The sequence below is a fragment of the Lepidochelys kempii genome, chromosome 2 (genome assembly GCF_965140265.1).
Source record: "Lepidochelys kempii isolate rLepKem1 chromosome 2, rLepKem1.hap2, whole genome shotgun sequence".
Classification (NCBI taxonomy): domain Eukaryota; kingdom Metazoa; phylum Chordata; order Testudines; family Cheloniidae; genus Lepidochelys; species Lepidochelys kempii.
In genome coordinates this window covers 138,498,405-138,512,284 of record NC_133257.1, presented here as the reverse complement: position 1 = coordinate 138,512,284, position 13,880 = coordinate 138,498,405, and the positions used below count along the sequence as shown (strand labels likewise).

General features: G+C 40.3%; 1 protein-coding gene across 10 annotated transcripts in view; it reads right to left on the bottom strand.

The window, feature by feature from the left end:
* The window catches only part of DNAH5 (dynein axonemal heavy chain 5), a 313,949-nt gene that overhangs the window by 223,964 nt on the left and 76,105 nt on the right, over positions 1 to 13,880 (bottom strand). For 9 of the 10 annotated variants that reach the window (XR_012157381.1, XM_073332322.1, XM_073332321.1 and 6 more), the window contains 3 exons: positions 9,480 to 9,614; positions 8,066 to 8,150; positions 4,704 to 4,867 (listed from right to left, as the gene is read on the bottom strand). Coding sequence is in view for 9 of the 10 variants with exons in the window: in XM_073332322.1 (XP_073188423.1) it covers positions 4,704 to 4,867; positions 8,066 to 8,150; positions 9,480 to 9,614 (384 nt within the window). In the remaining variant the exon portion in view is untranslated. Of the gene's footprint in view, positions 1 to 3,717; positions 3,780 to 4,703; positions 4,868 to 8,065; positions 8,151 to 9,479; positions 9,615 to 13,880 lie in introns of those variants that run through there. The other variant, XM_073332330.1, reaches the window with a different exon arrangement.

Sequence of the window (13,880 nt, the reverse complement as noted above, 5' to 3'; positions counted from 1 at the left end):
TGGTAACCTTACCTAAACCCATCTTCCAACGCACCTAAGTGACTTAGGAGTGTAAATCCTATTTCAAGTTAATGGAACTTAGGTGTTTTTGATTAATTTATATAGATTCATCTTTTCTTTACCAAATGAAGCTAATGAATGTTTTTCAAAGGGTAACCCAAAGTAAAGCTTTTACAGTGAACTAGCCTGGAGAAGAGCAAGGCAAGGTTGACTGTGACAAGGCCTTATGCAGAGCTCCCTGGGTTACCACCATCTAGGAATTCAAAACTAGCAAACATCTGACTATGACCCCTAGATTAGGAATTATATGGCGAAATGGCAGACATATGCCCCTACTTAAGGATGGAAGCCAAAGCCCTGACCACCTCTCCTGGTGTTATACTTCCATTCTGAAAGATTCCATACCTTTGCTAGTTTATATACCAAATACACACTCAGTGACTGCTTCATCTATAACTGGAATACAGCAACATCTTTGGGGCTGTGTCTATTGTGTATCAGAGTTAAGGCTTTTAGCCCATAGAACTACAGAGTCAAGGATTGAGATACCAAAGCCAAATATTTGATAAAATTTGCCTCTCCTTGCCTATTAGCATCACTTCCATATTTTCCAAAGCAAACTTCAACCATCCTGTATCATCCTACATGCATCCAATGAAGTGGGTATTCACTCACGAAAGCTCATGCTCCAATACGTCTGTTAGTCTATAAGGTGCCACAGGACTCTTTACCACTTCATCCTGTATCAGTCACCTTGTTATTTCCTGGTTCATTGGAAGAGATTCCAAGAGGCGTTGTTCGGTGACATCAAAAATATTAACAGCATGGGTTGTAATAAAACCGCTGATATTATTGGCAATGATGCGTTTGGGGTACCTTCAGTCAATGCAGAAACTACAGTTAGTTTGCCTCTGAAGTTTTATGAAAATCTAGTTACCAATTTTGTAGTGATGTCCCTGCATCTTTGTCAGTGAGTTTCTAGCTCTGTCTCAATGATTTATGCTTTGCAGCTCACTCTTAAGAGTAAAACATACTGCATGTCTAGTACTACGTAAGCATATCGGGATACATTAAGAAATTCTTTACCATACACCATACTCTTTTGCTCTATTTTTGATTGTGGCTACTTTCTTGCATGCATTATTAAATAGATAAGAAAAAACTTTAAAGGGTTAAGCACTACATGCAACTCAAGGGATTGCATTAATACAGGATCTTTCAAGATGGACTAAAAATATTTATGCTGAAAGGATTACAAGGAAATATATTTAACTTAACAGTAAAACACTATATTATAAATCATTAAAAGCAAAAAAATTAAAATGTGTAATGACATATCAGATCTCAATTCAGTATATCCTCAAAAATGACAGATCAGTGCTTTATGCTACGTACAAATATTTACATGTTTTAAAATACTTCAGTATAGGATCTCTGGTTGACAAGCACTTTTAATAGTTTACTAGTTACTCAGGAGCCTCAGGACATGCAAGTGGGAATTGACACAGTATAGATTGAGCATAATAGCATTGAAGAACAAGGACGGAGAGACAGTAATCGACAGAGCAGGGATGGAGGAGGTCTGCAAGGACTTCTATACAGAACTGTTCAAATCAAGAATCGACATCCCTCTCCCAACACTCCAAGAGTCAGAAGAACGCGTCCCCCCAGTAATCGTCAGCGAAGTCCGAAGCGCACTATACCAGATGAAGAAGGGAAAAGCTCCAGGCAAAGATGGAATAATGTCAGAAATTATTTCTGCAGGAGGCGAAAAGCTTTGGAAGGCCCTCACTTTAAGATTTAGTCGATATCTTGAAGAAGGAAAAATACCATCAAGCTGGAAGGAGTCGAATACCACCTTGCTGCACAAGAAGGGTGATTGAGAAAATCTTAAGAACTACTGCCCTACATGCCTGCTATCTCACATCTACAAGCTCTTTACAAAGGTGATAACGAACCGACTCTCGCAGAGAGTCTGGATGAACAGCCGCCGAGAGAGCAGGCAGGGTTTTGAAGAAATTTCAGCATGATTGACCATATATTTACCCGTAGCCAGCTCCTAGAAAGAGCGAGGGAATACAAACTCCCGCTGTGCATTGCTTTCATCGACTATGAAAAGGCCTTCGATAGCATCGAGTTTAATGCAATGTTAAAGGGGCTCGCAGAGCAGGGCATTAACACGCAGTATATCAGTTTGTTGAAAGAAGCGAATACTGGATGTACAACAAACATTACTCTCCTCAAAACTCCCCTCCGCATCCCAATCAAGAAAGGCGTAAAGCAAGGAGATCCGTTTTCACCGAAACTATTCGCCTCTAAATGAACAAGATCAATTGGAGGAGTGGTGTCAACATAAATGGAGAACGATTATCCCATCTCAGATTTGCGAATGACATCATACTAATTGCCGAAAGTACCAACCAACTGCAGTGCATGCTACGAAGACTCGACAAGAAAAGCAGTCAGGTTGGCCTGAAAATGAACTGCTGCAAAACGAAATACATGCGATCAGATGTCTTACGAAAAGCCCGAATAATGGTAACAGGAGAAGAAATCGAAGAAGTGGAACAGTACATATATTTGGGCCAAGAAGTTAATATGTGCCAAGACCTGAACGGAGAACTCTCGCGAAGGATTCGGGCAGGATGGTATGCATTTAATTCCATCAAGGACATCCTCAAAGGAAAAATTGACAAGACCGCACATACAAATATCTTCAATTCAACAGTGCTGCAGGCCATGCTGTATGGCAGTGAAACGTGGGCACTGATGAAGAGAGAAGAACAGCAGCTGTCGGTAGCTGAAAGGGCAATGGAACGAGCTATGTTGGGAATTTCCCTTCTGGATAGCATCCCAAATGAAATGATCAGAGAATGCAGCAGTGTGAAAGATATTGTCGTGGAAAGCAGACATAACAAGATGCAATGGGCGGGCCACACAGCACGGCTCATGGACAATAGGTGGACTGCAACCATTGCTGAGTGGTACCCGCGAGAACAGAAAAAAACACCCTGTCAGCCTCCAAGAAGATGGGAAGATGACATTGTAAATGTTTCGGACGAACACGGAGAAGAAAGGCAAGAGTGCGAGAAGAATGGTGGACGTGTTGTGATCGGCGCAGTCTTAACGACAGCTGAAGACTGATCAATCCAGGTGATCCAGGTGACTAGTTACTTTAATAGTTTTCTGCAACATCACCAACTCTGTTCCCCATTTAGATTCTCACACACTGGAATGCTAACATAATCTCTGGTATCAGAGACCCAAGCTATCAAGAGTCTTCATGTTTAGATATTGTGGCAGAGGTCCGATCTTGTCCCCGTGGGTCCCGCGCATCCAGGTGGTTTATGCGAGCCTCAGAGGCTCACTGTGACCCTCCAGGTAGCCCTTCTCTCTCTAGGGCCAGTGTTACAGTCTACTGAGCCCTTTTCATCATAAGCCAGCAAGGAGGTTTGTGAAAGAACTCCCACGGGCTTATTCCCAAGCAGTTTAGCCTCCTGTCCTGAGAGGGGCCTGTCTTCTCCTCCCAGGAAGTGTTTCTGTAGTGTTGGGTTGCGGGGCACCTGGGCCTGCCCTCTACTCCAGGTTCCAGCCCAGGGACCCTAATGGCAGCAGCTGTTGGCAGCCGACCTTTCATTGCCAGAGTTGCTACATTTCCCTAGGCCACTTCCCCACAGCTCTCCCGCTTCTCTCTCTTAACATCTTCTTCACCCTTACCTTAATGCTCCCTTTCCAGTGGCTTGAGGGTGTCTTCATTATCCAGCCCTTCAGCCGCACTTCCTTTCCTCTGGCTCCGTTCGGCCTGACCAGAGTGAGCCCTTTTATAGTATCAGAGGGGCCTTAATTAGAGTCAGGTATTTGCATTAGCTTAACAGCCTCACCTGACTCTTTGCAGGTTAATTGGAGTCATGTGTCCACCCTAGCCCGGAGCAGCCCATGCTCTGTTCAGTCAGGGAACAGAAAACTGCTTATCCAGTGGCCGGTATATCTGCCTTCTACTACTCTGCTGTACCCAACTGGCCTGGGTCTATCACAACATGCATTCCTAATTGTCGAAGGATCACGAGATGAACTGGGTCCATTTTGGTCACCTCAGATTATGCCAGAGTTAAATATTTAATCAGGTAACCTTTTATAAATATATATTTTGATTTTCATTGAGTACATATATTTTGATTTTCATTGTGTTCTTTGTGCAAAACTTTTGATTCGATCATACAGACAAGCATGAGATAATTTTCACTGCAAATCCGCAAGACTAATGTGTGGAACTGCTGGTTGTAAAAACAAAACGTGACACCTACATAAAGTTCAAGCTTCAGCATCACAGTGCCACTGTTTGGCACAGTCTTTGGTGTAGTCAATAAATCATCACTGGAAATGCCGCTGTTTGTTTTCTTAGACCCTGACACAAATTTTCCCTTTTTGCTCCCCACTTTTCAAATCTTATGTTCACTAACAATGTGCTTGAAGTTGGTGCCACTGAGTGCTACAAGCACAATTGTTTGTGACAGACAAACTATGCCACATTTCCTTAGTTACACTCTTCCTTCAGTGGAAAACACAACAATATTCCCTTTTTGGAGCTCTACTCAGTTAACTGTACCAAGAGGTCTCAAATTACAAGCTGCTATGATGCACCATAGAAACTGAATTGAATTTAACTCTCTTATACTAACATCCAGCATTAACCTTTATCTTACCCGATGGATATTCTCTGCAGTGATGGTTTTGGAAGGACTAGATTTAATGAAGAATACGCATACACCGGTTAGAGCAACATCTATTCCCTCTGTCACAAACACTTTAGGTTTCTTGCTTCTTGCTGAGTGAGGACTGGGTCTTGTGCCTGGTAGGCCAAAATGTCCTATAGTTTATATGAAAAAAAAATAGAGTTAGCAATAGCTATGGTAAGATATTCCTTCTAGAAGAAGGAAAGCACTAGCTCAACTTTTTCATACCTAGTATAGGAGATGCTCCTAAACTGAACTGGGAACAAAAGTTTGTGAAGGGGAGACTGGGGTCTACACCTGGTTTTAAAAAAAAAAAACAATGTTGTGTAAACTTTCACTAAAAATGGGAACAAAATATTTGAAGTTTTAACATGGAAAAATGCCTCAAATTCAGCATGAAAATTTTCATTTGGATACAGTTTTTGAAAAGTTAGTTTTGGTTTTCAGGGGGCAGACAGATGGGGATGGACACACACGTTTTCCTCTGGTGAAGCGCACCACAAAGTAAAGACGAAAACAGAGGGTGAAAGGAAACCAAACATATAGCTTTCCCACCATCCCAAAGAAAAACAGGTCAAAATTGTTTGGTTCAAAACAAATATTTTGGTTTTGAAATGAGCAAAAAGGTGAAATATGGATATTTGTTATCTTTAAAAAATATTTTTCTTTGAAGTGAGAAAGAACTGTGGCCAGCTTTATTAAGTTATACTGTTATGTTTTAAGGTGTGAGGGACAATACCGCGACTAGGAAGAGGAAAGCAAAGCTACCAAGTGCTGAGAAACTCAGTTCTGCCAATAGTATCCATTAGGGACATCTATATGTCCAACTATCCAGTAGTAGCAGTAGTAGAGATTGAGTCTAATTTGTTAGTCTCTAAGGTGTCACAAGTACTCCTTTTCTTTTCTCATTTGTTTATTTCTTATGCACGTGAATAGTTACTAAGTAATAAGTAATATTGCTTGTACTGGGCAAGGTTACCTCAGATTAAGGGATACAATATTGTGCCAGCAAAAGGCTAAAAAGAAGTTTGCAGAAAATTTTTAAAGGTAATTAAGTCAGAGTTAAGAACAATGAGAGATGGCCAGTGAGACCACCAAGGTGGCACAGCAATGAGTCAGAGTTAAGCAGAATACAGGGCAGTTAAGTTACCTTTCTTTGGGGTAAAGACCTGCACCGTATGGTTACCCTTTACAAGCAGTGAATGTGAGGAATTGTTTGAAAGATATCCCAATAAGATGGTGATTTGTTAATAATGACAATAATGAAAGAGTGTTAATAATGAGCTAGAGCTTAAACAAGCATCTGAATAATACGATCACACTTCCATCCTGAAGTTTGGCCAAGATCATAAAGCAACAACTTTGTGTTTATTAATGGAAACTAGAAGTACTGCTAGAAAGTGATTGGGGTGGGAGAGGAAAAACTATTACATTTTTATAGTTTAACTTTAGGTTATAAATTAACTTCATCTACCCCTTTTCCCAGTTCATTTGCAAAGTAAATGTCAAAAACCTAAGGGCCTCATTACAATACAAATTAAACCATACAGTTAGGTTAGTAGTTATTTTTTTGCCCTCAAGATACTCAAAGCAAAACTTTTATTGTGCCTTGTCACTCAAGAACTTAATGATCCTTTTTCAGCAACATACCAACATCAGGTCAATAAGCCTGGGAAAAAGGAGGTCATTCATTCAATATGCATGGGTAATTTCTCTAGTCTTCAAACGGTGTAATGTGATCATATTTGTGAGCCACAAGAAAGAAAAAATAATTACTAAAGGTCAGTAAAGTTTTTATCTACTTGAGTAGATAAAAAAATAATTTGTGAAGACACACATGTGTATAAATATATTTGTGCATATGTCAAAGCCAAATGGTATACAGTTGCTTTCAGGCTACACTGAAAGTAGTTAATTTTACCTAATTATAATAGTGCCTCAAGACATGTTTAAGACAAAAAAGAGAACCTGATCTTTTAACCTTTCTCCCACTCCCTGAGTTGATTTGCAAGACTGAGATTTTTCTTTCTATCTTCACTTAGTTTTTAATAGATACTTCCAAGGCTCCCAGTTTCTAGGGATTTAGGCTTTTAAAGAACAAATGGTATCTGAGTTTCTCCTCATTTTCTATTAGTACTAAGTTTTAATGACATTCACAATGCATTCAGAAATAATTTTGTTAATTTGCATCATTAATTGCTTGCCTAATAGACTTTACAGCAAGAGAGAGAGCAGTACTTTAACATTCCCTCTACATTTTGATTAATGGACTTTTTTGTAAGCTGTATTTTGAGCAGAGGGAAAAGTTGACTATTATTGCATGACATGATGGTGCAAGACTGAGTACGCACAACATTCTGTTATTCAAGATATTACTGATTAAAAATTTCATGCTCCTTACCTCATACATTTCCTGCCAAAAATCAGACTGGTGAACTATAAGAATTTCTGGAGGTAGATTACAGATTTTAAAACAGGAACTATTTCTTCTGATATAAAAGGTGTAATCTTTCCCACAGTTTTTGCTATAGGCAGTGGCCTGGTAAGAAGCCCAATATGACTCCCCTGTAGTAGCCAGGAGAGTAAAGCAAGCTGCTGGGCTTCTTACCAGGATGTAGCCACCAAATAGCATAGGGTATGCCATTGGGTTCCCTTCCTCTTTTTTGGTATTGCTCTTTGCTAGTAACTGTCACAGATTTTGAAGCTGCCCTATAATATTCTCCTTTATTCTCTCATTACCCATCAGATGTTTTCACTTCCCTCTTTGCCATTTGTTAGCTCCTCCCTCTTTTCATCAACCTAGTTCCATCCCTCAGTACCTCACCTCTATATTCAGTCAATCCATTCCTCTCCTCTACAACATCCACCCTACTTCAAAATTTAATCTTCTAGCTCCATGTGTAAGTTACACCAGGTGTAACTCTGTCAGTCACTGGCACAGGGGTGTAAGGCAACCTGACTGAGGTTCAGAGTGACTTATGTCACTTTAAGCTGGTGCATTCAGGAGAATCACTCTTCTAAATTATTTCCATCCCTCCTGCAAATGCTTCACTTTTGAACGTAATTCAGTTTATCTACTCTGTTTAAGGTTACACAGACACCATATGACAGAGCATCATCAGGGTTAGTTTACTGAATATGTGCAATAAATTCTGTGAATGCCAAGGATGTAAGTGGAGAGAAATTAGAAGCATGTGACTGAACAAGATTTCAGGTACCTTGATCCTCACTTTATTTAAATTGGAAAATAGCTATGTTTACATATCACCTAGCACAACTTGGGATGCAGCATGTTATAGTAAAGCAAATAATACTACTACAAGTTACTTAACCAGTTTCAGGTGTCTCCACATCTTGATAGTAGAACATGATATGACGAAATCCTTCAATGGCCAAGAACTTATTGATGCGCTCAATCTGTTAAAAGGTTAGGTTAGATCATTTACATACTTTTCCTAGTTATTTACTAGATAGCTTACCAGCATTCACAAAACCAAGCCTTAAGTACATGCATTTTAGCATCGTTGTTAAATATGAAAGTTAAGCCATCATGTAAGGCCCAATTCTGCCGCTATTATTGAAGTTGAGTTGCTTCTACCCCTGCCAATAAATCTACTTAATTTAATGGGGTTACTCAAATTGGTAATTACTGTGTAACATAAGGAAAAGTGGTAGGATCAGGCCCTTCTTTACTTCAGCCATTTACTGTATATTGTGATCATAGTTACAAAAGTTGAGTTCACTGTACATGGCTTCAATTAAGGCAAAAATGTACAGAGAGCTCTTACTCTGTTTCTCCACCACCAGTTTCAAAGGGTGAACTACACTGACTGGCTAAAAATTAGCAAAATGTAGCTGCTGTTACGAAGCAGCATGGCATGAGAAGTCTGTATTCCAACAGCTTTTTGGATGCAGCCATGTTCAAGCCTCAAGGGAATTTCACAGCTATGTTCAGATTTAAGACTACCAAGAATGCCCTACTCCTCTAGCTTCCTTGAGCTACATCTTTGGGATGTTCAGCCTTAGGTAACTGTCCCATAGACCCTTTAGGGCTGTATAAAAGGTAATCAGCAGCTTATTCACCCAGACATTAACTGGCAGTCAGGGGACTCAGAGTACAGAACCTATGTTTAATATTCTTTTATAGTGGCTGTACTGGACATGTAGGGGGTATTTCTTAGCACATTCACAAGCAGCCCCTAAAGGGTGTGGCTCCTCTTAGACAGACGACAGCTTATGTTGAAAGTGTCCTTTTTTGCCACTGAAGTGTGAGCGCAGGTGATATCACCAGGATTACAGATCACTGACAATGGGTCACTGAGAATCTCCCACAGAGCAAGTACTTCAATTTTGCGAGATCCTAAAGAAGCTCCCTCTACTAATCAGCATCACATTCATAAGTCTGGGTTTAACCCCAGTTTGATCTTCCATTCTGTTGAGGCCCAAATGTGAACATGGGAAATGAAGGGCTCCACTAAACATGGAAGGGAATTTTACTTCTTTCCAACCTCTCTTGTAAACTTTGCAAATTCTCAGTTATGTATTTTAAACTTAGTATTCTGTAGCCTCAAAAGCTGGAAGTGCAATATAGCTGAAACTGAGTGCAAGATGAGGGAAAAGTAATTAGAGGAGTCTGGTGATCCAGAGGCACGTACAAGCTAACAGACAGCTGCTATAAAAGTTACAATAGTAACTCTGAAGCCAGAAAATGTGCTACAGACTCTGTAAAGGTAAAATTCAGCACACCTGGTTACCCTCAAGAATAGCATCTTCCACTTCAGCTTTGTCCAGGTCCACGCAGGAAGCAACAATATCCAATATATAATCATGCCTGCCATCCAGCTGAGCTCTTTTGGCCTCCTTCTCCTCCTTGAGCTTTTGCTGTAAGAAAACATTGACCGTTGGGAGAAAATTTAGAACTGCTCAAGTGATCTGTACAACTTAATTTGCTCACTTTTGAAGTTACATCTCCTTCTTTTGGGGTTTACTTATGGCTGACCTACTTTTAGGCCACAACCTATACTTATGAAAAGTTATGAAATTTAAGTTTTACAGCTAATTTATGTGGTTCAACCATCTGATTTAGCCTACAACTTTATTAACTAAGCATATTATATAGCATCATGTATTCCTATCAGAGGCCTTCTCTGGAAGAAATTGCATGAGGTACCATCCATATCAGGCTACATAAATCTAGCACAATCCTCAGCTCCTAAGGCCACTAGTCCCTGCTTTCCAGGCTATTTACATATGCTGTTTAAGTCAGGACATGATTCCAACATATCCTATTTGTTATTCATGTAGGATTGCTAAGGGTTTGTGCCGTAAAAGGACAAAGAAGCTCACTGAGGTGGTTGGGATTTCACACATTATCTCTTTAATATAAGGATATGTAATACAAGCAATAAGCCTGAAGATACACAAGTGTTTACAAACAGTTAGCTACTGCTATTAGATTGTTTTTTTAAATACTATACCTCAGCTTCTAATTAAATTGAATCCCATATGCAACACATCTCATTTGGTTAGAGACAAAATAACCTTCTGGAATAGTTGCTGGTATTATTGTGCTTGCAGATCACAAGAATTAATATTATTTCATTTTCAATAGAAATTTAGAATTATATTTTGTTGGTGGTAAATCCAAACTTAATTTCCCCAGTGATAATGGAGAATCTAGTAATTCTAGAGTATGACCGCAAGTAATATAGCCAGAAGCTGTAGCAGATCCAATAGGCCTTGCATAATTGAAATTATTCCCTTATGTAAATATGCTTCCTAATTATTGCAGGATCTTATGGAAGAATTTGTAAAAATTTCTTTTAGTCCTAGAGACATTTGTTTAGAATGCTTGAATGTGTGGGGAGAGAATTTTTTTCTGTTAACTTATAAAATAGGTGACTGGGTTTTCATTAAGTTGATATGGTTGAAGAAGGCAATGGTAGTAAAATATTAGTTTTGTGCATATTAAGCACAATCTTTTATCATATCTGCAACTCATTTGCTCCCTGGAGACTACAAAAGGATAAAACAAATGACAATGTGCTATACACTGTATGGGCTTTACTCTGTGAGGTGGATAATCCTTAAATTGTCTTAAAAAGAGAACTATATTCAACTATAAAATAGCATCTCACATTTGTCAGCATTACCAGACAGTGCTCATTTGTCCTTTTAAAAAAAATTGTCATATGACTTGAGCTCAATGTTCATTTATCCATGAAGCTGGTTAGCAAACTAATAGAGGGTGAAGTTCCTCCCTGTGATGGGGTCTGTTGCAATTTCTCTGCCTCCATCCCTGCTGGAGACCGTGGCACCCGACACCCCCTGCCTAGGAAAAACCCACTCAACCCAGGGTACCCACAAGAATTAGTTCTCTAATGGCCAGGCAGAAACAGTAACCAATCAGGAGTTGCCAGGCAAGTTAAGAATGCTGGCCTGCTTCAAGCCAGGATGAGTGTGGGTGGAGCTGGGACAAGAGAGAAACTCCTCAGTCTAATCCAGAAACGTGGGGCCAGGTCAGGGCCTTTGTTTCCAGTGCTGTGAACAAGCAACTACATTTTTGTTGACGAGTTTAAAGTTGTAGACAACCAAATTGTATTTGTTTGTTCATTAACCACTTAAAAACCGAGACCACGCTCCCTGCCAGAGTTCTTCAGCTCCAGGCATGCTGCCACAACTTGGTAGTAGAAATGGCATCAGCTTCTCCCCTTTTCCAGGAAGGGGGTCATGGAAGATCCCTTACAACTCCTGGTTCAGGAACTGCAGACCCAGGTGGAGAACCAGCGGCTGCTCCTGGAAGAACAGGAGGCCTCGTGAGCCACGCAGCAGCAACAGAGTGCTCCTCAAGATACTTCTGCTGCAGCAGCAATGACAGCAACAACAGTTCCAGGAGGCCATGCTTCAGTAGGTCGCCAGCTGCTCCCCATCTGAAGCAACACCACCAGGGCTGGATATAAACCTCTCCAAATTAAAGCTCACTGACGATCTTGAGCCCTATCTCATGGTGTTTGAGCAATTAGCCCCAGTAGCTCGGTGGGTGAAGACTACCTAGGCCATGCAAATAGATAATTTTCTGTCTGGGGATGCTGCTTACCAGGCCTTGATCACAACACCACCAATGACTATGACATCCTGAAAGCTGCTATACTCAACCAACTGGGGGCATCCCTGGAGATGTACCACTCGCTTCAGCCAGAATACTGTTCTTCAGAGACTAGAGACTCAGTATTGCTGGATTGATATTCAGAGGTCTTGCAGCCTTTGTTTGGACCTGGGTACACAGACAGAATCTTCGACTCACTGGCAACTGCCATCCAACTCAGAGGAATTTGAGAGCAGGCTAGCTGGGCAAGGATGATGGACATAAGCCTAGAGGGCCACAGGCCTAATCACATGAGGAGTCAGCTTTGGTTATCAGGAAGGAACTAGAGAAGTCCCGGAATAAGGAGCACTCATTTACTAAACCCCCTGGAGGCTCTCCGATACACTGCCCCATGAGCTGCCTGAAGAGGAGCATGCAGAATGATGACCAGCAGGAGGCAAATGAGGGTCCTCTATCTGGACAGTCATCTGTTTTCAGTGAGGGAAACCTGGGCATCTTAGCTGTTTGTGCCCTCTCATGGACTGCAATTACATGGTGTCTCTTGAACCAAACAGAGTAGAATTGTAACTCAAGTATGCCTTGGGGCAGTGTCGAGGCTAATAGGCTTAGGATGCTCCCAAACCTTAGTGTGGGAAACCCTACTGGACCCAGAGAAACTACAGGAGGATGACTGGTATTCATTACCTCCTCAAGCACCTGTACAGCATATACAATGCCTTCCTGTTGCTTGCTGCTAGGTAACAAAATGCTAGTGAATACACTGTTCTTGACAGTTATGTTATTCTTATGGTTAATCTGTTTTCTTATGTGCTATTTAGAGTTGATGATACAGACATTCCTGAAGGCTAGTAAAACATTAACAAAGTGTTTACATTTAAATGCTGTTGGCACACAAAACTACAGTTAATATAAACCTAATCAGCTTGAGTAGTTCTCAAAAAAGAGGAATCTCTCTCATCATTACACTTTAAAGCTCCTGAATTTCCCACTGAATTCCTAGGTTGCAACACTTCATAAAACTACTTGCAAACTCAGCCACAGAGTTACTGACTTTTATTAACTCAGCCTGTATACTTAATTTAATTAATATGCATGTTATACACCTACTCAACTCATAGTCAAAAAATTACAAAAGGTTGATCGGCAAAGTTTCTGAGTGCCTATTTTCCTACAGATCAGTACTTTCCTGTAGGAAATCTGTTGAGCAGTGTATGAAATAGTCAAACAAATATTGGAAATAAGACCTCAAGTAATCCTATGTGTAACTCCTTTCTATTCAATAAAGTTATACCAGTTCTCAACTGGACTAATTGTTTTCTGACATGGCTTTAAAATGGTTATCCAGAGTCTATTTCTCTTTACAAAGTTTTGTAATTTAAAAGACAACATAAAGACAACAGGATCAACTAATGCACAAGATAATTTTATCATCTGATGCAAAAATCACCACAACCATCAAATATACCTTCCAGCTACTGGCTGGAGTCCGGTTGATAGGGAGCCTTAATTGTGGATTTCTTTAACTTAAGGTTTTAAAATGAAAAGAAATCTAAACTAACTTTTAAATTCTTGTTTTGGAGTAATTACACCCTAGCTGTATTGTATTGTGCCTTAATTATGCTGCTGGCTGGGTCTATGTGTGGTATATGCATCCGCAGCCCCTAATGGGTGTGAGACCGCCCAGCAGGGAAAACCCCTGACTCAGGAAGTAACCTTGAGAGAAAGGCCCAGAGAGGAAAAGTAAAAGTGTTCAGAGTCAGCAGCAGGAGGGGAGCTGCCTCTGTTCCCTGTTCTAGTAATAAATACATTGTCTGCTCTTACGGAGCTTGTGCCTGTGACATCATTACAGCGACTCTGCCTGGAGACCACAAAGTCACATGACAATATTTCATTCTAAATTACTGATATATACTTTAGTCTGAGCATTCCTTTTTTTAAAAGGTTAATACGTATGCTGACATTAAACGAGAATCCAGAGAAAGAGCTACCACGCTACATTTCTAGTGGTAGGAAGGCAAATATCTATTGTAGCATTGCCTTTC